We start from the raw sequence: 27056 nt of genomic DNA, 5'->3' as shown, positions 1-27056 counted from the left end.
GTAATGCTAAAAAAAAGATTTTTCCTTACTAGTAATGAATTTTATCTCTAATGTTGTGTATAATGCCAATAATACAAGAAAACATCCCCAAATCACTGCTCACATTTTAGGATCAAGTAATGTTTTACTTAGTTTAGGAAAGGTTTACAGGCTCTGGTTACCTTTATCTGAGGAATACTAAACTTGCAATGCTTTTAGAATTAGGAGTTTCTCAGGCACCCTTTGTAAACATTTCTGGGTTGCTCCTGGATTTTAAGACTCCATCAAGCAATATTTAATGTCCTTTTAGGATCCGGATGTTTGCATAGTTAAGCACTGCATGAAGGAAGAAAGAATAAGGAAGGAGAAAGGCAACCTGCAGGCAATTTGGTTTGCCTGTTTCTATTTTCAGTGTAAACAAAGAGCTGTGCCTAATACAAAGGCTTGCTATTCTCTTCTGCTCTCTTTATGAGTTTCCTGAGTTTATTGTGGATTTTACTCTCCTTACACAAAGAGGGCTCCTGAGATCTCCTTGCCATTTTCTTTCCCTCCTGCTTCATTAATTCCACCGGTGTCTGACCCCAGGGAAAGACGGAGAAACTCTCTCCTCCGGGGTGGAGGAAGCAGCTTTCAGGAGGAAGGAGAATGCAAGCTGCAGCTCACTCCACCAGTCCTTCTTTTCTGGGGCTCCTAGATATTTGCTGTCCCAGATGCCCTCTCCCAGCCGCCACCGTGGCTCCTCGGGCAGCAGTCTCCTTCATTATCTTCTCTCTACTTCCCCAGAATCTCTCATGCTCATTCTCCCAGCCCCAGCCACTAGTGAAGCTACATGGATATGTATTATAATATGCAATTATAATATATCCATGTATTATATAATACGTATAATACATGTATTATAATATATATGGATATAATATATTTAATTCAGTTTTTCAAAGAGCACTCTTAAGCTGTTATAGTCATAAAAATTCTAGGTGACGTGCTACATTCTAATTCACTTTGTTCTATACACATGCACTTCTTGCCCCTTCTTCACCATCTGTATTATTTTCTGTTGTTACCTTTATCAATAGCTCATGTGGGGCTGGGCACCGTAGTTAACACCTGTGATCCCAGCCCTTTGGGAGGCCATGGTGGGCAGATCACAGGAGGCCAGGAATTCGAGACCAGCCTGGCCAACATGGTGAAACCCTGTCTCTAATAAAAATATAAAAATTAACCGGGCGTGGTGGTACACTTCTCTAAATCCAGCTACGTGAGAAGCAGAGGCAGGAGAATCGCTTGAACCTAGGGAGGCGGAGGTTGCAGGGAACCCAGATCAGGCCACTGCACTCCAGCCTGGGAAACAGAGCAAGACTCTGTCTCAAAACAAACAAACGAAACAAAAATAAAAACAAAAACAAAAAGGAAAAGAAAAAAGAAAAGCTCTTGTGGGCTCTCCAGATGAGCACAATTTCCCCCTCAAAACACACGTCTCCATGAAAGTTAAGAAATGAGAAAAGGAATAGGACATGTTTCTATTCTCTTTTTTTCCCTAGCTTGTGTACCTCAGCATGCGTGCAAATGCCAAACCCGACTTTCTGAACATTTTATTTTTTCAAACATTGTTTTCTGAGCCATCAACTGATCATATTTTTCCAAATCCCATATTGGAACACATGCTCTGACAAATACAGGTGTACTCGTGGGGTGAACCCAGTCGAGTATGCAAATATACCGCGACCGCGAACCATCCAGAATATCTTTTCTGTTATTGTACTTCATGTTCTCATAAAAGTTGAAAAATTGGATTCCCTTCATCTGTCTATGTCTGAGAAGCTTCATCAGTAAAATGGGGGGGGGGGGGTGGATTAGATACATCTCTGGAGCCTCTCCTAGTCATAAAATTGAATGAGCATTTTACTCCAAAGGTCACTAGTGACAGAGACAAATGACAGGGTGTCAAACTAGAGACTATCCACAGTAATTGGAAGATCCACAGACTGACTGTTCCCTGGTTGGAGACAGAGCTCTGCTCACCCTTGTCTTGGGAGTGCCCAGCAAGTCCCGGAGGTGAAGCTTCTCGAAGCACCCTCTGCCTTGCCCATAGCAAGCATTTTCCACTTTTGACCTTGGGGGCTAGCTACATCATTGCCATCTTTAAGTTTCTACTCAACTGAGCTTGTGAATCACTAAATGTCTTTCCTGGTGCTTTTCCTGGTTGGAATTAAGTCAGTGGATCAAGTAATTATTTTTTGAATGTGGTCTTTGGTTCTATGACAGCCTTTCCCTCCTCTGCCCTTCACCTCAGTGGTCACAGCAGTGATGCTGGAACAGAATTGAACACAGTTTTTTCTGTGGAATAGACTTCTGAGTGTTTCGGTAAGTGTGCTCTCTAAAACAACCCTCCCTAAAGGACGATAGATGTTCTTTCTGTGCTTTTAACTAGATTGTTCTCTGTCCAGTCCTGGGGCATGGCACGGCCCGTGCTCCGGCCATTCACAGTGTAATCCAGCAGTGCATTTCCCTTTATTACTCCCACTTTTCCTGGATGCCTACTCCATCTATTTTTGTGTTTTTCTGTTTGTTTGGGTTTTGTTTTGTTTTGCCTGAGAAAATGAGAAATCCTTGAGAGGAAATGCGAAAGTTTGAATCCAGAACTACTTCCTAATCAGTGCTCAATGCCAGTCGATCGGTCCACCCTGGCAACTGTAGGCGCGCCTTTCCAGGTAGCTCATTGAAAGGGGCACTTCTTTATAGCAGGCCCGTGGACTTGATTGGCATGTGTGTGACACTTTGTGGCATTCACGGGTTTGTGCTAGACTTTATTAGGTTCCATAGTCCTGTAGGCTCTGAACTCTAAAAGAATGTGTGAGTTACAGAAAATATTCCACAATGGTCATAAAAGAACCAAATGCTAAAGATGCAAAGATAGCAAAATAGGTATATGATCCATTATGTACAGGAAGGTGATTCCAAGAACGAAACTACCACACAGTGGGCAGAGACAACATGGTGCTGGGGAAACACGGGCAACATGGTGTTTGGATTTGTGGCATAGGGGATTTATCAGATTTCAGTCCTGCTGTGTAATCTTGGACAACTTGTTTAATTTTCTGAACCTCAGGTTACTTATCTGTAACGTGTAAATGACAGTACGCCTCACATATTTATTTTGAGGATGAAAAGAGTTAATAGATACAAAATCACTGGCATAGTGTCCTGCCAATAGGTAAATAACTAAGTAATAGTGATTCCACCCTCCCTTTCCACTACTTTATTTTTAGTCAGGGAGCATCCCCGTCTGAGACCAGCTATTCAACACTAAATTGTGTTTTCTGAAGTCTGGCAAAATAGAATTTTAAAAAATTAGCCTCTGCCTCAACTGTTATCCAAACTGATGCGATAGTACCTCCCATTTTAAGCAAAAGAATTTATGGAGCGAAGGTATCTATGGCTCTGAAATGAGCTCTTCTGTGCAATTACGATCAGAGCTTGTATCTGATCTGTGTGTTTAGGTCCTTTGCCTAGAAGGTAACATTAATCACGTCAGTTGAGTTTGACAAATATTTAAGTGACTTTTACTTTCTGGTATGTATGAGGAGAGAGCATAGAAAGATAACCTAAGACGCACCCTCTGACCCAAGACATAGGGGAGACCAATAGGTAAACAAGAAATGTTTGTAGTAGGCCAGGTGCGGTGGCTCACACCTGTAATCCCAGCACTTTGGGAGGCCAAGGTGGTTGGATCACCTAATGTCAGGAGTTCGAGACCAGCCTGACCAACATGCAGAAACCTCGTCTCTACTAAAAATACAAAATTAGCCAGGCTTGGTGGCACATGCCTATAATCCCAACTACTCAGGAGGCTGAAGCAGGACAATCGCTTGAACCTGGGAGGCGGAGGTTGCGGTGAGCCAAGATCACGCCATTGCACTCCAGCCTAGGCAACAGGAGTGAAACCTCATCTCAAAAAAAAAAAAAAAGAAAGAAAGAAATGTTTGCAGTAAAAACTTGTCAATGACACTGTAGATGAGAGTGAATAGGATATGAATTAGGTTGTTCTAGATTTAAGGAATAATATATGAAAAATATATAAAATAACATGTATATTTATGCATTTAATTTATTCAACAAAAGAATGTGTTAGGCACCTGCTATTTGCCAGGCACTATTTTGGGTGCTTGAAATATGAATTTAATGAGACAAAAATCCCTGACATCCTGGAGCTTGTTTTCTAGAGGTAGGGGTGAGGATGGGGCAGTGGGGCCACAGACAGTGAGCAATGAACATAGTAGGTAAACACATAGCCTGTTCAGAGGTGACATGAAAAAAATTAAGGTGGTCAGAAGGACCTGGAGTGCCAGGGGTGGGGCCAGTGTGAACATTGAATAGAGTGGCCAGGATAAACCTCACTGAGAAGGTAACATCTGAGGAGTCTCCAAGAAGGTAAGTTAATTAACCATGCAAAGGGTCTCAGACCCTTTACCCAGAGGGAATGGCCAGGGTTTAGGTCCTAAGCAGGTATGCACCTTGGTGGTTAGAGAACAGTGAGGAAGCCAGAGTAAGGAGAAGTTGTCAGAGGTGATGGAGGTTGGGTCTTGTGCCAGAGACCAGCAAGTCATATGGTATAGGTGGAGTAAGGGGAAAAATTCCAGACGAGGATATCTGAGAGGTAGGCAGGGGCCACATCATGAAAAGATGGTGGTACAGTGCTAAGGCTTGACTTCTCATGAAAGTATCTCAGAATGGTCATTGGGAGATTTGAACAAGAGTAACAGGGTCTATCGTTAGGGTGGCAGTGAGGAAGATGGAGGAGGCGTAGAAAGGCATTGGACTGCACTAAGAGAGAACCACCAGAGGCTACTCAATGATTCAGATTTCAGCTGATGCAAAAACGAGAGCAATGGGGATGAGTTGGGGGTGACCCAGGGAGTGATCTGAGGAGTGAAATGCATTGGGCATTCTGATTAATGAGATGTGGAGGTTGAGGTAGAAGGAGGAGGTGGATGTCTAGAGGAAAAGCCGTATTGAGGCAAGAAATGCAGAAAGAGAAACAGGATTGGTGTGGGAATGATAATGATTTCAGTTTTAGGTATGATGAGTTGGAGATGCTTATGGGACATCAAGGTTTAGATGCCCAGTGAGCAGTTAGATATAGACTGGATCTCAGGGTAGCTCCTCTGTGTCAAGTTGGGAGACTTGAGCTACCCCCTCCTATCAATTTCCATGTAAGTAGAAAGATTCATTGTAAGAGTATACATTGGAAGAGGGTATTTCTGTAAGAGAGAACTCCTTCCTGTTCAAAGCCTTTTGTGTCTAATATGGGGATGAGGGAATGAAGGTTTGGAATGATGAAACCAGTTTTAATCCTAGTTTTATCTCTGACAATAACCTTTTGTGGTCACTTAGTTTGTCAGTGATTCAGGGTTTCCATCTGTAAAGTGAACGGAGTGGGCAGGAGGGGAGTGGGATGAGGCAGGGAATTAAAAGATCTGCTTTCCCACCTCTTAGGGTTGTGCAGATGAACAAGGTTGATATTTGACTACCCTTTGAGCCATCTGGAAGAAAGACAAATCAAGGAGGCTTTTTGTGCCTATTTTTACTGTTGGCATCCGGGAGAACGCAAATAACACCTTGATAGGCATAAAAAGGACAAACCAGTCTCTTTGTCTACCCTTTTCCATGTTTTTCTTTGACAGCTAGAATTCCTCACTGGAGGAGAAAATTGGTCTTCCTGCATCGGTGGTAAATTTGGCCAATGAGAAATAATGTTTCATTGCTGGGCAAAGTGGCTCATGCCTGTAATCCCAGCACTTTGGGAGGCCGAGGCGGGTGGATCTCCTGAGGTCCAGGAGTTCAAGACCAGACTGGCCCACATAGTGAAACACCATCTCTACTAAAAAACACAAAAATTAGCAGGGCATGGTGGCACATGCCTGTAATCCCAGCTACTTGGTAGGCTGAGGCACCAGAATCACTTGAACCCAGGAGGCAGAGGTTGCAGTGAGCTGAGATCACGCCACTGCACTCTAGCCTGGGCGACAGAGCGAGACTCGGTCTCAAAAAAAAAAGAAAAGAAATAATGTTTGTTAATACCCTGACAGAGCCCCTTGGTGTGTGTGCTGAGACGGTGCTGGCTACAGCAAACCTTCAAACCCTGCTTCTGCTCGTCTCACCAGCTTTCTTGGGCTGTGGTCAAGTGATGCGTACAACCTGTCCTCAATTCTCCCGAGAGCAGCCAGGATCATGAAGAAAAAAAAAAAAAAAAATCAATCCTGCTGTGTTAGATCCCTGCTCTGCAATCCATTCAAACACTTCACACTCCCTTAGCTAAATTCTTAGCATGACCTGCAAGGTCTTTTGTAGTCCTGCTTCTACAGATGTCTGGCCTTTTCTATATTTTTGAGACAGGGTCTCACTTTGTTGCCCAGGCTGAAGGGCAGTGGCGCCACCTTGGCTCACTGCAGCCTCGACATCCCAGGCTCAAACAATCGTTCCCTCTCAGCCTAAGTAGCTGGGACCACACGCGTGCTGCCACCACACACAGCTAATTTTTGTATTTTTTTTTGTAGAGATGGGGTTTTGCCATGTTGTCCAGGCTGGGATGTCTGACCTTATATCACTTTTTTTTTTTTTTTTTTTTTTTTTTTTTTTTTTTTTGAGACGGAGTCTCGCTCTGTCGCCCAAGCTGGAGTGCAGTGCTGATTCTCGGCTCATTGCTAGCTCCGCCTCCTGGGTTCACGCCATTCTCCTGCCTCAGTCTCCAGAGTAGCTGGGACTACAGGCGCCTGCCACCATGCCTGGCTAATTCTTTTTGTATTTTTAGTAGAGAGGGGGTTTCACTGTGTTAGCTAGGATGGTCTTGATTTCCTGACCTCGTGATCCGCCCGCCTCGGCCTCCCAAAGTGCTGGGATTACAGGCGTGAGCCACGGCGCCCGGCCCTTATATTACTTTTAATGGCAAAAACTGCAATTACTTTCGCACCAACCTAATAGTTCATTTTCTGCTGCACGTATGCATTTCAACTGGCTTCTTTCTCTTCTGAGAAAAACAATATCCTTCTTATCTCAGGGTCTTGCACAAGTTGATCTGGATGTCTGGGGTCTTTTTCTCCATCACTTGCTTTACCTATCTAAAAAGGTAAAAGTCTCCATCTTTTCGGTCTCCATTTAGAAGTTAGTTTGTCAGAGAAGGCTTCCCCACCCTTCTCATCTGGATAGTGCCCAGTGTTTTGTGTTCTCATATAATCCCGTACACTTCCTTTTAGTAGTATTTGTCTACTTCCCCTCCATACTGAAAGCTCTATGAGTAGAACAAGCCCATATGTTTTCCATCTTGTTTCCATCTATCCATATCTCTTTGGCTCCCCTCAGTAAACCTGCCCCAAGTCATGTGAACATAATAGCTACTGTTTGTCAAACGTGTATCTAGGTGTCAGGCAGCGCTAAGTATTCTGCCCAGAGTTTCTCTCTCTATTTTTTTTTTTTTCTACCTAAACCCACTTAAGCAACCTGAAGAGATGGTGAATGTGGACAAACAGGAAGCTAGATTCACTTATTCATTCATTCGATGAATTTGAATTAAGTACCTATTATGTGCCATAGAGTGTTTTAGATGCTGGAAAGAGTGCACGAAAGAAAGCTGAGAAAAATTCCTGCTCTCATGAAATTGATATTTTAAGATTTAGCTATAACTAAATAGTTAAAATAGTACAGAAATGTACCGTGTAGAAATATGAGTAGTTAGCCCATCTATTTCTGTATGCAAACTTATTTGGAGAGCTACAAACAAATCAGAAGTTATCTTGTTGAATGCATGGTATAGTAGCAGCTAACATCAATTGAACTCTTGTTATGTGTTATGCTTTAGGTGCACTTAAATTTTTTTAATTATCAGGATAACCTGCTAAGGCACATACTAAAGTAGATAATAAAGGGCATTATTATCCCCAATTTATAAATGAAGAAACAGAAATTCATAGTAAGAAAGTTGCCCAAGGTCCCAAAGCCAGCATCTACAGTGGGGCCATGACTATTATCGGGCCCTGCAGGAGCCAGAGCCTGTGTTCTCTCTCTCTTTTCTTGAGACAGGGTCTTGCTGGGTCACCCAGGCTGGAGTGCAGGAGTGCAGTGGCATGATTCACTGTAGCCTAGTCCTGCCAGGTTTAGGTGATCCTCCTGCCTCAGCCTCCCAAATACCGGGGACCACAGGTCTGTGACACTATGCCCAGCTTTTTTTTTTTTTTTTTTTTTGGCTAGAGACAGGGTTTCACCATGTTGTCCATGCTGAGCTTGAACTCCTGGGCTCTAATGATCTGTCTCGGCCTCTCAAATGCCTCGGCCTCCCAGAATGCTAAGATTAGGAATGAAACATAACTCAGAGGTTAAGAGCACAGACTGGGCGCAGAGTCTCTGAGTTAAGTTTCATCTCTTTTCTTGGCTAAGCCAACTACCAGTCCTGCTCCCACCCCACACCTGCTTAGTAGTAAAGAATTGTCCTGATCAACAAACACTGATTTGATTTTTTCATAGTTCTTATTAACAAGATTCTTTTCTGTTTGACAGTCTAGATCTGGGCAGGCATTCAATTCACAAAGACTTTCTCTTTATGGAAGAGCCCCAGGATAGTCATAACAGAGCCTTTCTATTTCAGAGTGACCACAGAATGGCAGTTAAGTATGTTAGGTAATCAGTAGGAATATTGCTTAAGTTGAAATGGTAAAAGTTAGAAGGTCATAACAACCTAAGTGATTTCAGCTGGGTTAGACATACAGCTAAAAATAGGATGGGAAGATAGAATTAATTATTGAAAAGGCAGCTTCATTGCTGGGGCGAATGTATAGTAAGAGTTAGCCTCATTCTTCTTTGACAAGGTGACTGAATTTTCAATTTGCACTGAAATTTTCTCCATAAGGATCGCAACGTCTTAGGATAAAATGACGTAAGTCGTCTGTTACCAAAAAGGGCATGTTGCAGACATCGGGCATCCCGTTTTCACCAAGGTGTTTGAAGAGTTCCATTTTGTTTCCTTATGGGCAAGCTGGAGAAAGGTGGTCTGGAAGATCATTTTACATGAATTTTTTTCTGGTTGAGTAACTTCCTCCAAATGATGCTCATTAATGGATTTTGTTACCTCTACCATATGATAGAGTGCTCAGTGCTTGACTTTGCACTGCAATCAACAATTTAGATGAAGGAATGAATGGATGCTGATCCAATCTGTGGTTGGAACAAATTATAGTTCAATTGCTATTAAGTTGAATCAAAATGTTTAAATCCAGGTTGGGATAATTGTAACAGGATAGAGTTTAATGGAAAAAAAGTGGATAGCAACATAAATGTAAAAGATGACCTCTACAGGTGTAATATTGGAGAGATATGTCTGTTTAGCAAAGCAAGACAAAAAGACTGAGATTTTTTTCTCCCATACTGAAAGCTCATTAAGAAGCTGAGTGTGTGAAGTTAAGACAGGAAATCAATCAACTCAGGCTAAATTAACAGAAACATTGCTCACAACAAAGTGTGCTAGAAGCTCATAACAAAAGGTGCTAGAAACTTATTATACTTTCCTTGGTGACAACATTCCTACAATATTGTGTTCTGAGAATCATGCAACTCTCTAAGACTATCTGCAGTACATTAGGGGCGAGTGTCCAGGAGATCAAGGTAGGTTCAAATTAAGTCATATGGAGAGCAGTGGCAGGAAATTGGGCCATTTAATTGGATTAAAGACCAGGCAGGTATTTGTTCAAATATTTGAGATCTGTCTTGAGTGAAATCAATTAAATATAATCTGTGTGGTAACCAAAGGCCAGGGAAGAGCTTTCTGGCAATTGGGACTGTCCAAATATAAATGGGCTGACCTGGGAGAGTGTGACTGCCCAACCTCTGACAATATGTCCAGGATTTTTTAGAGACTTCATTTATCAGAACCAGAGTTGAATTAATGACTTTTAGGTTAAACTTGTTATATACACTTTCCTTTGTTTTGGTTCCAAATCAATACCTGTCCAGAACGATTTAAAATAACAACCTCGAGTCCTTCTATCTGGCATCTTTGTGGACGGGTACATCCTCATTTTATGAACTGAGAGGCCAAAACCTGGCATATATCATAAGTTACAACAAATAGTCAAATGTAGGCAGATGCCAAGAATTCCACCCACTCACTTTTTAAATGAATGGGATTGTTACACTGTTATCAATTTAGCCTGGCAGGTGCCTTCTTACCTGTACTTCCTGTTTGATGCTATTTGCAAGTCCTTTATTATGAAAGTTAAATTATAAGAACCCCCAAAATTATAAGAACCCCCAGACAGCAACTAAGGAAACTCATTTTAAATCTTTTATTTTTGGTCTTTGGGAGGTTGCATATGTAGTTTTCAGACAAAGAAATGTGTTAACTTTTATCCAGCACAGGTTGGGGTTTATGAAGGCAGGGTTCATATCGATAATTGAACTAGTGGTTCTTTAAGCCGGTCAATGAATGCTTATTTAGGAACTTAATATATTAGGTATTAGGCAGGCCGTATAGACATTTTTTAAAAAGTTCTTGCCTTCAGGTAGTTGGGGGGGTGGTGAGGGGGTTAAGTATGTATAATATACAGTGTTTTAAGTACAAAGAAGGAAACAAAATGCTATAGGAGTACAGGAAGAGGGGAAAATTCCAACTAGAGCAAAAGGGAGGAGTAGATGAAAGGAAGAAGGTAAAAGTTAGAGCTACAAAAGTGATTCTCCATCTGACTGCCTATTAGAATCTCTTGGGACCTTTCTAAGAATATCAATACCCAGCCTTCACCTTCTAGGGAGTCTCAGTCAGTCTATCCTGATGCCAGTACATTGCCTTAATAATACCCCTTTATAATGTTTTGATACCTGGTGCTTTTATAATGTTTTAGTACTTTTTTTTTCCTTCTTCAAGATTTTCTTAGCTATACTTGTCCCTTACATTTCCATGTAAATCTTAGAATCAGGTTATCAGTTTCCACAAATAAGCCTCCTGAGATTTGTTTGGTTTTGCATTAAATGTTTGGATAATTTAAAAACTGACATCTTCATAATATTGAGACATAAACCTTGAACAAGACGGATCCCTCTATAGTTTTTCAGATTTTTCTTAGTGATGCTTTGTAGTTTTTGGCATGAAAGTCTTGCACATCTTTACTGTGATTTATTCCTATTTTGTGCTTTTCATAGTGACCAAATGGAATCACTTTTAAACTTCATTTTCTATTTTTTTGTTGTGAATATATAAACAATTCATTTTCATCTTGGGCCTATGCTAAATGTATTTATTCATTTTTAAAATAGTTTAGCTGCATAATCTTTTGGATTTTCTAAATACCCTAACATGACATCTACAAATAGACTGTTTTATTTCTTCCTTTCTAATTCTTATACCTTTAAATGTCTGTATCTTGCCTGATTACACAGATTAGATATCCTATACAAGGTTGAAAAACATGATTATAGTCAATGTTCTATTTTATTCCCCATCTCTGGAGGACAGCTTTAACATTTCACCACTAAGAATGATGGTAGTTGTGGGTTTTTGGCTATATTTACTATTAGATTAAGTTAGTTTATTTTTATTAGCTTACTTTCTGTATGGCTAAGACTATTTAGTTACATGGTAAAAACTTGAGGATTCAACAATGGACCAATGTATAAAAGACCTCTTGACTTATAATAAAAGCGTCACTTCAGTGCAGTGGGAAAAATGGTCTTTTAAATAAATGGTGATTAATCAATAGCATGTCTCTATCAGTATATATCTGTATGTATTTCTATCTATCTCTATATGTGAATCAACCCTTATCTTACGTTATACACATGAAAATATTTCAGGGAGGGCTGGGCGCAGTGGCTCACACCTGTAATACCAGCACTTTGGGAGGTCAAGGTGGGCGAATCAGGAGGTCAGGAGTTCGAGACCAGCCTGGCAAACATGGTGAAACTCCATCTCTACTAAAAATACAAAAAGTACCCAGGTGGCATGTGCCTGTAATACTAGCTACTCAGGAGCCTGAGGAAGGAGACTTGTTTGAACTTGGAAGGTGGAGATTGCAGTGAGCCGAGATCATACCACTGCACTCCAGTCTGGGTAACAGGGAGAGAATCTATCTGATATGTGTATATATATATAATTTATACCGAAATGTAGAATTCAGAATTATATACCGAAATGTAGAATATTAAGCAATAATATTTCCAAAGACAACTTGGAAGACTACATGAAGGCTGGGATTTCCTAAACAGAACACAAAATCCATGAATCATAAAGAATAGTTTTTCATTAAGACACTCCACTAAACAGAAAAAACACAAGTCACCAACTGGAATAAGATATTGCAATGCATATATCCAATGAGGTACTTATATATAGAAAAAAACCCCTAAAAATCTGTGTGAAAAAGCCAGACAGCCCATGTTTAAAAAACAGGCAAAAGACTCAAGTAGGTGCTTCACAAATAAGATATCCAAAATGGCTAACAAACATATCACTTTACAATCACAGAATAAAAAAGAAAAAAAAAACTGACAATACCAAGTGTTAGTGAGGATGTAGAGCACCTGGATTCTTGGCAGTGTCTGTACCCTGAGCATGGCCCTTCAGGCCTTTCCATTTCAGTGCATGCTGGCCTAGATGTCACTGCATCTCTGTACTTAAGGACTTTCCCTGGCCTTAAGAATAGTTCTGTCTGTAAGAGCAGCAGGCCAGAGGTATCAAGGGAGTTGGGGTACTTATACGCCACTCCAGTCATCTTTGGTCAGGAACCTGACCAAAAAATTGACTCCCTGATGTGTGTTCTATATACCATTTCCAGAGATCTTCAGTAGGATTGAGTTCTAATTGCCTGCAGTGGTACTTGCTTGATAATGCACCCTTTATTGACTCCGATCTCTCCTCCGTTTCACTTCCTTACTCCTTGTCAAGATTTTTGGGGGCTATATACCAAATAAACCATGTGCATTCAAATTCTTACTTTAGGTTGTATATATAGCAAAACCCAAACTAAGACATATGCTATAATCTAATAAAATGCTTACTTACAATGAAAAGGGCATGGGAGATAGCTCTCAATTTTGGAGGGATAACAACTGTCAATATTGCTTGGGAGAGATTGCTTTAATGGTGTGGTATATTATGATATACCTTGCCATGATGATCAATGTAAAAAGTGCATTGTCACCAACACAGATGGAAATCCTATGATATGATCAGAAACTGTGCTAGAAGTTTTCCATAGTTTATCTCAGTTATCATTATTATATTGGTGAAACAGTTGAAAGTCATAGAAGCAAAACAGCTATTCAAGATCCCCTTACAATTTCAGGATGAATTGGGGTGTATTAAGCCTGAATAACTCTAAGGGCTGATGGTCAGCTATTATGTTGGCCAGGTTGTGAAGGATCCAGATGAGTATTGAGGGGCTAAAGCGCTCTATCTTCTACTCAATCAAATGAAGTCATAAAACAGAGGAATGCCATGACCAGGTATTGTGAAACCTCCCTCTGGCTTCAGGACAGAAGATGGGGAAGGGGAAGGGGAAAGACAGGAGGGCAGCCCTGTAGGAAGCCATTGCAATAACCCAGGGGTAAGATGTAAAGACTGAACCAGTCAGGGGCTGGCTATAGAAATGGCAAAGAGGGGGTGGATTTCAGAGATATTGGCTGAGGGGGGGTGGGTGACAAGTCTTAGTGACCAATGACTGGGGAGGGAAGTGGGTGACAAGTCTTAGTGACCAATGGGAGTTGAAGAAGAGGAAAGACAGTTTCCTGTTTGATGCTGGGTGAGGACAAATATTTTTATTGAGGTTGCCTCCACAATTCACTGTTCTTGTAACAGGGGTCCCCCTGGTGGTAAAGGAAAACCAGGAACAGGATTCCTCATCCTGGGTACCTGTTACTGTAGGAAACAGCTGTGCAACTGAACATAGCCCCGGCATCATAGAATAAGGATGCTCTTCTCCTTTTGTGGTGGCAAAGAGCCACATCTAAATATAACTAAAAGTGGAGTGAGAGTTGCCGAAACCAGGAAGCAAGGCCCGAAAACAACTTTCATCCACTCAAGCAAGGTGGTTTCCGGGCACCTTCTCTCTCCAAGATATCTCCATGTAGCTGGGAGGGAGGGGTTGGCTGTTATCAGTGACACTGAATCCAAGGCATTGGGGAATGCTCCTAGGAAATATTGATCTTATTCCTTAAGAGCATGGCAGAGGAAATAGTAGCAACTTTAAAGCCAGATTCACCTGTGTTTGAATCCACATATCTGCTAGTATCAGTTTCTTCCTGTGTAAGTTATACAGAATAGTACCTAAGTGGTTATGAGGCTTGAGATAATGTGTGTAAGCATCAGCTTGATGCCTAAATTGGAGATGATGATGATGATGATGATGATAACTTTAGGAAGTTAGGAGATGGCTCACACAGCCCTTTAGGCAATTAGTAGAGGGCTCTGATTGATTCATGAATATGCTTATAAAAAGTGGACCTTCCAGACCGGGCGTGGTGGCTCATGCCTGTAATCCCAACACTTTGGGTGGCTAAGGTGGGTGGATACCCTGAGGTCAGGAGTTCGAGACCAGCCTGGTCAACATGGTGAAACCCTGTCTCTACTAAAAATACAAAATTAGCCAGGCATAGTGGTGCTTGCCTGTAGTCCCAGCTACTTGGGAGGCTGAGGCAGGAGAATTGCCTGAACCTGGGAGGGGAGATTGCAGTGAACCGAGACCACACCATTGCACCCCAGCCTGGGTGACAAGAATGAAACTTGAAACTCGTCTTAAAAAACAAACAAACAAACAAAAACATCCAAAACTGCCAGAAGCCCCCAGAGCCAAGTACTGCTTCCAGATGGACAAGGTAGCACCCCAGAGAGATTCCTCTTTGTGCTTTTTCTCTTTATGCCTTAGGCATAGCCCTTGGAAAAAACAAGAGGAATTTTCTAAAACAGGTGTATCTGAATAGGGCTGAGTCATCCACCAAGATGTGATATTTCAGAAACTTTCCATTTTGAGCCTTTGCATGTTCCTGATTAAGTATAAATACCTTGCCTGCTGTAAAATACACATGGAGTGTAACCTTTTGCTAAGTCATGCAAGACCAACAGCTACAAAAAGCTGAGAAGAGAGCCACAGCACAATTGAATCTAGTGGTTTCCTTTCACAAATTCCTTAGGATCCTGGAAAGGTTTAGTATTAAAGCTCATAAGAGTTTCCCCTTGACCACTGCCTGGTTTTTTCTCCTGAGGAGCTCTGTGCATGAGCTGGTCTTATCCATCTGTAAGCTTTTGTAAGCTCCCTCATAAAAACAATTGCATTTTCTTGGCTTAATTGCATATTATTGAGTGGTTGGTGTGTCATGCTATAAATGTACAGTAATGAGAAATGTTCTGTTCATTAGAGACCACCAACATACTAAGGAAATGGCAAATCAGCTATTTTATTGATGTGCGCAGAAAGTAGCTCCTTAGATGTCAGAATATAATCATTAAAAAAACCTTGCTTTATTGCACCATACACAGGCTGTATCATGTTGAATAGCAAAATAGTTTGATAAGATGAATCATTTATTATACATTTCATAAAGAAAACGGTGAAGTTTTCCTATTGCGGTAATATTCCCCCAGCCTCATTTTTATCAGAGCTCCTTTCATTCTAAATTGTTTTGTAGAAGGATATAACAACTGATTTTTTTTTTTTTTTTTTTTGAGATGGAGTTTTGCTCTTATCGCCCAGGCTGGAGTGCAGTGCAATGGTGTGATCTTGGCTCACTGCAACGTCTGCCTCCCAGGATCAGGCAATTCTCCTGCCTCAGCCTCCCGAGTAGCTGGAACTGCAGGCATGCACCAACATGCCCGGCTAATTGTGTATTTTTTAGTCCAGATGGGGTTTCACCATGTTGGCCAGGCTTGTCTTGAACTCCTGACCTCAGGTGATCTGCCCGCCTCACCTCCCGAAGTGCTGGGATTGACAGGCGTGAGCTACTGTGCCCGGCTCAACTGATGTTTTGTAATTTTGCTAGACACAGCCACAACCTGCCAGGTGTTTGGGTGGGGGTGGGATGCAGAATAAACTTATACAAACAAGTCCACCTTTGGGTGAGTATAGTTTAGGAGCTCATCTCTAAGAGGTGGAAACCAGAATGCTTATTAAGTAAGGGAACAAGTAACATAACTAGTCCTCCCTCTCCCCACACTGGCTCTCCACTACTTCTTTCCTTTAGCTTTCTATAATCTGGGGGGACAACGACCTTGCCTCAGCCACAGGATGGCCAAGTTCATGAATAAAAGTAGGGGATATTCCATTTTCCTTATAGCCTGAGGCAAGGCTGGCCTCAGAGTGTGAAAAAGCAAACAGAAGGCACCTTCTCCCTGGCTGAGAAGGCCCCAGCAGGTCCATGGATTTGAGGCGGCAGAATGGAGCTTATGGAGTAATTGCTAATTGACAGCCAAGTTCTATCCCCAAAAGCAAAGAAGTTGAAAAGCAATTTTGTATAGTATTTTAAAAAGTTGTCAAAAGAAAACAATAAAAATATTTCCAAACAGTAACTTAATTGCTCTTTATTTTATTAACTCAATAAAATCTGACTTTATATATGTTATTGAGTTTTTCCTACCATTCAGTTAACTTTATAATTTTCGAAACTTTTAAATTCCCCAAATAATTCTTCTTTGCTACATTTGGGCAGGATTTTGGTGAAAATGTAAATGGGTCATTTTGTATATAAGGATTGCAGCAATTATATCTACATAGATGTATAAATATTTGTGTAAACATCATTGTCTTAACCCATACAGGTCCCAAGCAAGTGAGCCTGAGATACATAATAAATGAATGGATGCTATAATCTGTTTGTATGTGTGTTGTGAATGGGTGTTGTTAAAAATTATGCATGTGTGGTTTTGCTTATTGGATATGTGGTTCCTCCTTTTGGGAGTGTTCTGAGTTAAACCTAGACCCATCCCTTGTTCTGGCTCAAAGCCATTTTTCAATCATAACTGATTGTGATGGCTGTACATATAACAAGAGAAGCTAAAAGCTTGCCCCTTTCTATACACTCGCTTTTTCCCTTCACCCTTGCTGGTGATCTCCTGATGTGTGAGCCAGATGTGTGTATGTATGACTAGGTAAAACTTTAAATCAAAACTCCTTCCTTCCTGCCTTCCTGCCTTCCTGCCTTCCTGCCTTCCTGCCTTCCTTCCTTCCTTCCTTCCTTCCTTCCTTCCTTCCTTCCTTCCTTCTCTCTTTCTTTTTCTTTCTTTCTCTCTCTCTTTCTCTCTTTCTTTCTTTCTCTCTTTCTTTCTTTTCTTTCTTTCTTTTTCTTGACAGAGTCTTGCTCTGTCACCCACGCTGGAATGTGGTGGCACAATCTTGGCTCACTGCAATCTCCCCCTCCCATGCTCAAGTGATATTCCTTCCTCAGCCTCCTGAGTAGCTGGGATTACAGGCACCCGCCACTATGCCTGACTTTTTTTTTTTATTTTTAGTAGAGATGGGGTTTCACCATGTTGGTCAGGCTGGTCTTGAACTCCAGCCTCAGGTGGTCTGCCCACCTCCACCTCCCAGAGTGCTAGGATTACAGGTGTGAGTGACTGTGCCGGGCCTAAAACAGTGTGTTTTCAAAGAAAACTTTGAGTAAGAATAACTTAAAACAGAGCAATTTGAGAATGACCACAGTGGACTGACTCTTACCTTCCGGTATCCCCAGAGCTGGTTCCCCTTCATACCATGACAGTCGTAGAGTGTCACGGGGCTGTTGTGTGAGATCGCATCAAAGCAGAATTTCCGGGTATGCAGTGGCTCACCAGGTCGAATATCTTCTCTCCATCCAAAGGTAAAAAGCTAGCAAAGCAACAGTAGCAGAAAAGCTGCAGTGAGTTTGATTTGGAGAGAAGATGCAAGGGCACGGGGAGGTATGTCTTTTAGCAATGTAGAACTCCTGCTTTGTGATCTGCTAAAAAGAGCTAGGTCTCAGCCTAATAGAGGTGTTGGAAAAGGTACGTGTCATAAAGTGCTGTAGCAGTAACAGCTGCACTTTGGTCCAGGCTGCCAAAAAACACGAATGAAGAGTTTCCAATCAGGTACCTGAGAAAATACTGAGGGTGGTGGAAAAAGAGATTCAGGGAGGCGCATGGAAGAAGGAGATTGAAGGAGAAGGAGTAAGAGGACAGAGGGAGGAAAGAGGGGAGAGGGAGAAAAGAGAGAGGGGAGAAGGAGGAGGGGGGTGGACAGAGAGAAATAAAGTCTTTTTTTTGTTTGTTTGTTTATTTATTTTGAGTATTGGAGTCTCACCCTGTCTCCCAAGCTGGAGTGCAGTGGCGCGATCTTGGCTCACTGCCGCCTTCACCTCGCCTCCCAGGTTTAATTAAGCGATTCTCCTGCCTCCCAAGTAGCTGGGATTACAGGCACCCACCACCATGCCCGGCTAATTTTTGTATTTTTAGTAGAAACAGGGTTTCACCATGTTGGCCAGACTAGTCTCAAACTCTCGACCTCAGGTGATCTGCCTGCCTCAGCCCCCCAAAATGCTGGGATTACAGGCGTGAGCCACTGTGCCTGGCCAGAAAGTCTTTAATGACACCCTACAGTCTTTATTTAGCTAAAATGTTACTGGAACAAATCCTACACACTTTGCCCAAATTTGCAGATTAGCTAAAGAGACAAGGAGTAGAGATGAGCTGAATTGATGCTAGCACCTTGAACAACCTAACGTAAAGGAAAGCTAAGCTTGATGAAGTGAAGAATGGGCCAATTTATTTCCCTAGGGTTGGTAAGAGTAATTCTGCAGAGCAATGTAGAAAGTTTTAGACTGTAACTCATCGTAAGAAATACAGTTCACACACACACGCACACACACACACACACACAGATCTCCCCTGATTCCAATATAAACAAAAGTTTCATGAAATGATATTTATCCTTACGGAGTTTAATGACTCTGATATTCCATCCAACATGTTCATATCCTAGTCCAGCCTCTCCAATCCTATCTGTCCCATTCTATTATATTAAAAGTGTGGTTTATGATGCACTAAGTTGGCTTTACAATGTATTAACAAGCAAACAAGCATCACACCTGTAGGGGAAGAGCATTTGCTTGAGTTATTTGAACTGGACAACAAATAAGGGTATTTGAAAGGTACAGCAGGAGGCCGGGCGCGGTGGCTCAAGCCTGTAATCCCAGCACTTTGGGAGGCCGAGACGGGCGGATCATGAGGTCAGGAGATCGAGACCATCCTGGCTAACATGGTGAAACCCCGTCTCTACTAAAAATACAAAAAAATAAGCCGGGCGAGGTGGCGGGCGCCTGTAGTCCCAGCTGCTCAGGAGGCTGAGGCAGGAGAATTGCGCGAACCCGGGAGGCGGAGCTTGCAGTGAGCTGAGATGGGGCCACTGCACTCCAGCCTGGGTGACAGAGCGAGACTCCGTCTCAAAAAAAAAAAAAAAAAAAGAAAAAAAAAAAAAAGAAAGGTACAGTAGGAGAAATCCTTAAGTGAGTGTGCAAATGGACTATATGAGCCCTGTGATTGCTCCCAATTCTAAAATCCCAGGAAGGTTATGTAATTCTTACAATAGGACTTACGGCAGGCTGGCTGTGTGAAGCCAAACTGTGAATTGCAAAATAGAAAATAGCTATCAAGGAAACCCTATGGATATAAAAGAAAGCACAATGCTCAGTTGTATGCAGATAATACACTACGCACTGACCAGGCCCTCAGTATATTTCAGCTGTTAGGTTCCACCTAGGAAAGGAAATGTAGAGAACCTGGCAAAATTCCAGGGATGGCTAACAAAAATAATTAAGTGGTGAGGAATCTGAAGACAAATGGAAAAAACTGGGTTAAGTGGTCTCAAGAAATGATCTAAACAAGCATGTGAACAGCGACCTTCTCGACCATGGCCACTGCGTACTCTGTTACCCTGGAAGACAGGATAAAAGAGAAGATTTCATATAGAAGAACAAGGGGTTTTTAGAATAGGCATTTGAAATAAATTCATGAAGAGGAATTGTGTAGTCTTTTTTCTTAGAGTTTTTAAAGTATGATTGTGGACTGAGACATTTTAGATTCTTTTAAATCCTGCACAGAAGAATGACTTCTCAAGGAAATGTCTATTCAGATTTTGAACACTCTCTTCTATTCAGAACTCACGGCTCTCCTGGATTTTGAAGCCCTAAGCACCTCTGTTATCTTATAACTGTCTCGCCACCCTCTCTTTCATGCATCTCTTCACTGCAGGTGTTGCTCAGGGTTCTCTCTTGGACCCTGTCCTTGCACCTCCCCAGGTTGGTCTTTTATACTCTCAGTTCAACTCTCACCAGTATGCCGGTCACTCATCATCCATCTTATGTCCAGTTACTTGCAGGATTTCCCAGCTACATGTCCCATGGACATCTCAGATGCAGCGTATTCTAAATGCAATTGATTTTCTTCTCTTCTGCCCTGTTCCCGCTCCTTTATTTTGGTTTAGTTGGTGGTCATGTCATGCACCTTATCAACCTTGGATTCTTTAACTCCTTTGTCTCCTTTACCATCTTCATCTAATTAATGACCAAGTCTTACCACTTTCGTCTTATAAACATTTCTGTAATTTGTTCATTCCCTTCTATGCCCACAACCATTGCTCTCAATAGCTCTTGCAATGATCTCCAAACTGGCTTCTTTCCCACCTGCCTTTTTTGGTTACCACACATCTGCCTTCCTCAGCCTCCAGGGAAGTCTGTTGGAATGGCCTATGTGACCTTGTGTCCTCTCAATTTAAACTCTCACAGCCTTTTCACATAACCCCTAGAGAATAAAGTTCAAACTCTTAATATCTTAGGAACTCTCCACAATCTGGCCTTTGCTGTTCTTTCCACCTACATTCCTTTCCTTCAAGTTTATGTTCCAGCAATGCTAAAATGTTTGTAGTTCCTCACACAAACCAGGCTGTGTATTTCCTTCTGTGCTGTGTTCATGTAAATCCCTCTGGTTGAAAAGGGCACATTCATTAGCCAACCTAGGTAATGATCATCTGTCATTTAAGATTCAGTTCAGGTGTCCACTCATCCAAGAAGCCATCCTCTTTGAACTGCTTACTCCTTCCCATCCCTTACCTATTTCATCATGATTGTCCATTTATGTTTCTCTATCCCTCCCTAGATAGTGAGATTCTTGGTTGCAGGGCTTGGAGCATTTTTACCTTTGTGTTTACAGCACCTAGAACAATTTATGACGCATAATAGATCCTCAACAAAATTTCTATTGAATAAATAAAACCCACAATTATCTGTTATCATATGTTGAGATAACTATCAATACAAATGAATGTCTTTTAGTCTCTCAAATGAGTTTGTGCTGTTTAATTACAACAACAACAGTGATAATGCTTATATTTTGAATTTTCATCTTTGATGACTCTGGATTCAGTTACCTATTATTGGAATAGAAATTAATAGAAATTTCCTGGCCAACAAACTTGCCATTGACTTTGATTAAATCTTTATTTTATTTAAATAGCACATTTCCCTTGTACTATAGGCAGTCCAACCAATGCAGAAACAAGTGGTCTTGATTGGTTTATTTCCCTCTGTGTCTCCATCTCTCTGTCTTTGGTTTTTATACACTCAGAAGGCCAGAGCTGAAAGGGAATGTAATCACTACCTAGTATAGTCCCTCATGAGTCAGCTGGGGAAAATCAGGCCTGCAGAGAATGAGTGTCTTGCTTCTGTCACACCTTAAGAGTCCCCCCTTCTTTGGTAGATGATCTTTTCATACTTTTTACTAAATGCATCAGTTAAGTCCAAAAGAATACCTGTGTTATAGTAAACACAGGTAAATCTGTCTGTTGGACAACTTTATTCACCTATTGTCACAATTATATCTGAGGGCATCCTTAGGTGACTTCTGTTTCTTGTTTTGTGTATTGTAGTGCCATGATCATGCTTAGATTTGTAGCCTAATGGTTAGCCTGTCATTTTCACAGTGTTTTATGTATTATTATTATTACCTGTTGATTACTTTCCTGCATCCAAGGTGGTACATCTTCAGATTGTATCAATTACTTTATTCTTCTGCACCTACAATTAGCTAATTTTTTTCTCTCTTAGGTCTTTGAAATACTTCTTATTGCCATTGATCTTATCTCAGTGGCCATGTCAAACCAATCAGGCATTGAACCTTTTCATTGGCACATTTTCCTGTCTGCAGTCTTGTCAAAGCAGAAACAAATAGACATTATGACATTATATTCATTGAATCATATTCATTGTTTGCTTTAAGTAATGTTATTGTGACATTTGTAGTTTGTCTTCACCCTTGGCCTGCTCTTATTGACAAAAGAATTTAGATTTTATTCAGGTTTCCTATGCAATAACCCTTGATTTCTTTTCAACCTTAAATTCCTCAGTGTTAGAGTAAGTTGATCTTAATTTCTCCACTTTCTTCTTTTAAATGATCCTTTAAAACATAGATTTACATATATGTCCATTCTTATGCTGCTAATAAACACATACCCAAGCCTGGGTAATTTATTTAAAAAAGAGGTTTAATTGACTCACAATTCAGCATGACTGGGGAGGCTTCAGGAAACTTACAATCATGGTAGAAGATAAAGCAAACACGTCCTCCTTCACGTGGTGGCAGCAAGGAGCAGTGCCAAGCAAAAGGGGGAAAAGCCCCTTATAAAGCCATCAGCTCTCATGAGAACTCACTATCATGAGAACAACATGAGGGTAACCACCCCTATGATCAAATTACCTCCCACTGGGTCCCTCCCACAACATGTGGGGATTGTGGGAACTACAATTCAAGATGAGATTTGGGTGGGGACAAAGCCAATTTGTATCATTCTGCCCCAGCCCCTCCCAAATCTCATGTCCTCACATTTCAAAACACAATCATGCCCTTCCATTAGTCCCCCAAAGTCTTAACTCATTCCAACATTAACTCAGAAGTCTAAGTCCAAAGTCTCATCTGAGACAAGGCAAGTACCTTCTGCCTATGAGCCTGCAAAATCAAATGCAAGCTGGTTGCTTCCTAGATATAATGCGGGTACAGACATTGGGTAGATACAGCCATTCCATATGGGAGAAATTGGCCAAAACAAAGGGACTAAAGGCCCCGTGCAAGTCCAAAATCTAGTGCGGCAGTCATTAAACCTTAAAGTTCCAAAATGATCTCCTTTGACTCCTTGTCTCATATCCAGGTTACCCTGAGGCAAGAGGTGGGCTTCCATGGCCTTGGACAGCTCTGCCCCTGTGGCTTTACAGGTTACAGCCGCCTCCCAGCTGCTTTCACAGACTGGCATTGAGTGTCTGTGCCTTTTCCAGGTGCATGGTTCATGCTGTCAGTGGGTTCACCATACTGGGGTCTGGAGGATGATGTCCCTCTTCTCACAGATCCAATAGGTAGTGCCCCAGTGGGGACTCTGTGTAGGGGCTCCAACCCCACATTTCCCTTCTGCACTGCCCTAGCAGAGGTTCTCCATGAGGATCCCACTACTACAGCACACCTCTGCCTGGACAGCCAGGTGTTTCTATACATCCTCTGAAATCTAGGTGGAGGTTCCCCAACCCTAATTATTTTTATTTAATTTAACTTATTTATTTATTTTTGAGACAGAGTCTCATTCCCCAGGCTGGAGTGCAGTGACGCGATCTTGGCTCACTGAAAGCTCTGCCTCCCAGGTTCACACCATTCTCCTGCCTCAGCCTCCCAAGTAGCTGGCACTACAGGTGCCCACCACCATGCCTGGCTAATATTTTTGTGCTTTTAGTAGAGACGGGGTTTCACCATGTTAGCCAGGATGGTGTCGATCTCCTGACCTTGTGATCTGCCAGCATCAGCCTCCCAAAGTGCTGGGATTACAGGTGTGAGCCACTGCACCCAGCCTAATTTTTGACTTCTGTGCACCCGCAGGCCCAACACCACATGGGAGCTGCCAAGGCTTGGGGCTTGCACCCTCTGAATCAATGGCCTGAGCTGTACCTTGGCCTCTTTTAGCCATGCTGGAGCTGAAGCAACTGTGACACAGGGCACCATGTCCTGAGGCCACACAGAGCAGGGGAAACCTGGGCCTCACCCAAGAAACCATTTTTGACTCCTAGACCTCTGGGTCTGTGATGGGAGGGGCTGCTGTGAAGGTCTCTGATTTGCTCTGGAGCCATTTTCCATATTGTCTTGGTAATTAACATTTGGCTCCTCATTAACTATGCAAATTTCTGCAGCAGGCTGGAATTTCTCTCCAGAATTTTTTTTTTTTTTTCTATCTCATCGTTAGGCTGCAGATTTTCCAAACTTTTATGCTCTGCTTCCTCCGGAATGTTTTGCCACTTAGAGATTTCTTCTGGACATACCCTAAATCATCACTCTCAAGTTCAAAGTCCCACAGATCTCTAGGGCAGGGGCAAAATGCCACCAGTCTCTTTGCATAACAAGAGTGACTTTTACCCCAGTTCCCAACAAGTTCATCATCTCCATCTGAGACCACCTCAGCCTGGACTTCATTGTCCTTATCATTATCAGCATTTTGGTCAAAGTAATTCAACAAGTCTCTAGGAAGTTCCAAACTTTCCTGCATTTTCCTGTCTTTTGAGCCCTCCAAATCTCTAGCAAGTTCCAAACTTTCTCACATTTTCCTTTCTTCTTCTGAGTTCTCCAAACTGTTACAACCTCTGTCTGTTGCCCAGTTCCAAAGTTGCTGCCACATTTTCGGGTATCCTTACAGAAGTGCCCTACTCTACCAGTTATCAATTTACTGTATTAGTCTGTTCTCATGCTGCTGATAAAGACATACCTGAGAATGGGTAAATTATAAAGGAGAGATGTTTAATTGATTCACAGTTCAGCTGGCTGGTGAAGCCTCAGGAAACTTACAATCATGGCAGAAGGGGAAGCAAACACATCCATCTTCACAAGGCAGCAGCAAGCAGCAGTGTCAAACAAAAGGGGGAAAAGTGTCTGGTAGAACCATCAGATCTTATGAGAACTCAGTCACTATCAGGAGAACAGCATGAGGGTAACTGCCCCCATGATCAAATTACCTCCCACCGGGTCCCTCCCATGACACATGGGGATTATGAGGACTACAATTCAAGATGAGATTTGGGGACACAGCCAAACCATATCACAATGTTAACTCTTATTTCTTTGCTTTAATATTAATGTGGTATGTGTCATGTTGCCTGGGGCTGTTTGTATTGTATGAATAAGGTCACTGGATTTGGTACTGCAAATACACTTATTATCTCTTGCTCTTGCTACCTGACGAGAAAACAGAAAATATTTTTCTCTGTCTGGCTTGTGATGTTTTATTTCGTTGTTATGAGGTTTGCAGAAACCTGAGATACAGCATGTTCCTCCTTGCAGCTTGCACCCATCAGTACGCTCTGTCTTGATAATGAGACTCTTTTTTCCCAAGGAGGGAAAAAAGAAAGGAAAATAATCTGTCTCCTGGATGCACACATTATCTTGCTTCTGTCTTTGTGAACCTTCCCCTAGGCCCTGGAAAGGCAGCCTGTGTTTGCTTCCTTGGGAGGATGAAAGCTTGGCTGCAACACTTGCTCCCCAGCACGACATCAGAGCCTGCTGCTGGGCCTGCAGAGTGAGAACAGCCAAACTAGGCCAAGGGGGTTCCTCCTCCTCGCCACTCCTCTCCCTTGGACTCAATGGGAGCTGGGGAGTATTCTTTCCAGACCTTACAGTCTTATTAGGATCTGTTTTTGTTTTTCTTTCTTGATCCCTAAAGGAAGCATAATGCTACCATGATATCAAACAGCTATGCAGATTGCCCTGGCAAAATGAATCATACATTTGCTTCCTTCACAGAAACCACATTAGTCACCGCCAGTGTTCTGCAGCAGAAGGCATTTTCTTATACAGGTCCTTCAATGGACTCTTTTTCATTTCCCACGTAGCAATTTTGTTTTTTCTTTTTTTTTATTTTTGCCACTTTTTTTTTTTTATTTGGAAAAAGGGGATTATTTCAACTCTAATAAGTCTCCTTTTGTATTCTTTGAATGCTTTTGAATTAAAAAGAAAACCCACAATTGTCATGTCCTGATATGCCTTCCTCATGCAGGAATTTTAATCTAAATGTAGAAGAGATTCCTAATTCTTATAAGTCACTGAGTGAATATTGAATAAAGCTTACAGTTAATTACTGGCGAATGAAACAGCTTGTCGTGTTTTAACCTCTAAGTCAATATATGGCAATATTTCAAATATGATGCATTTTCCACCACTTATCAACCTTATTTAATCCTACTGTAGCTTCATTTTTAGGATCTCTAGAGACAGGAAATCTTTTTAAAGAGCTGTATTAACTGGTCTTTCTGTTCTGCCCATGTAGTTTTCTGCTTGTCTAGTGCTGCTCTCTGGTGACCATTTCTTGAATTACAGGCCATAGAATTTTGCAGTTTAGCCTGGGGGCGGGAGGTGGGGAGTTGGGGGACATAGAGGGTCCAGGGAATGAACCAGCAATTTTTAAAGTGTATGCAATATCATTGCCTTTGTTTATATCCATGTTCAGCTGTCAAATAAAATCTGCAGGCCAGAGCAGATTTCATTCCAGAGCATTACTGGAGAGAAATACTAAGCCCATTTCAGGCATTTAGGCCTGCTTTATATCCACCAGCTGGCCATGTGTGTTTCTTGGTTGGGCTGAATAGAGATGGTAGAGAGGAATTTAGCCCAAGAAATGAAGCTTTTCCTATGGCTTGCTCCTTTTTCTTTTTTAAAAAGTCCTTTTCCACTGTAGATGCCAGCCTTACCGATAGCTTCTAAAGCCTTCTCTCTTGCTCCCAGCTGAAGTCAAAATTGCTTGTTGGAGTTAACAGTCCAACACTATTCCTCAGGTCCCCGGTAACATCCCCATGGTGCTTATAGAAACAGACAGAAGAAGGAGGAGGAAAATAACTTTTCACTGATATTTGATTCCTATCAATAAATTCTGGAGCCACAGAACCTTCTATAAACCCATCTGGGTATATATAAATCAGCCACCACGTCTGGTTAATTTTTGTATTTTTAGTAGAGACAGGGTTTCAACATGTTAGCCAGGCTGGTCTCGAACTCCTGACCTCAAGTGAGCCACCTGCCTCGGCCTCCC

At 41.8% G+C, this 27056-nt stretch overlaps 1 protein-coding gene across 1 annotated transcript in view; it reads right to left on the bottom strand.

Annotated features, from left to right (window-relative positions):
• The window catches only part of GALNTL6 (polypeptide N-acetylgalactosaminyltransferase like 6), a 994726-nt gene that overhangs the window by 1077 nt on the left and 966593 nt on the right, over positions 1 to 27056 (bottom strand). Inside the window, exon 11 of the mRNA XM_008000268.3 lies at positions 17661 to 17810. Within this exon, the coding sequence (XP_007998459.2) occupies positions 17661 to 17810 (150 nt within the window). The remainder of the gene's footprint in view (positions 1 to 17660; positions 17811 to 27056) is intronic.

Source organism: Chlorocebus sabaeus, chromosome 7, assembly GCF_047675955.1.
Source record: "Chlorocebus sabaeus isolate Y175 chromosome 7, mChlSab1.0.hap1, whole genome shotgun sequence".
In the NCBI taxonomy this organism is placed as follows: domain Eukaryota; kingdom Metazoa; phylum Chordata; class Mammalia; order Primates; family Cercopithecidae; genus Chlorocebus; species Chlorocebus sabaeus.
The sequence above is the reverse complement of the archived record's forward strand: the minus strand, read 5'-3'. Positions and strand labels throughout refer to the sequence as shown.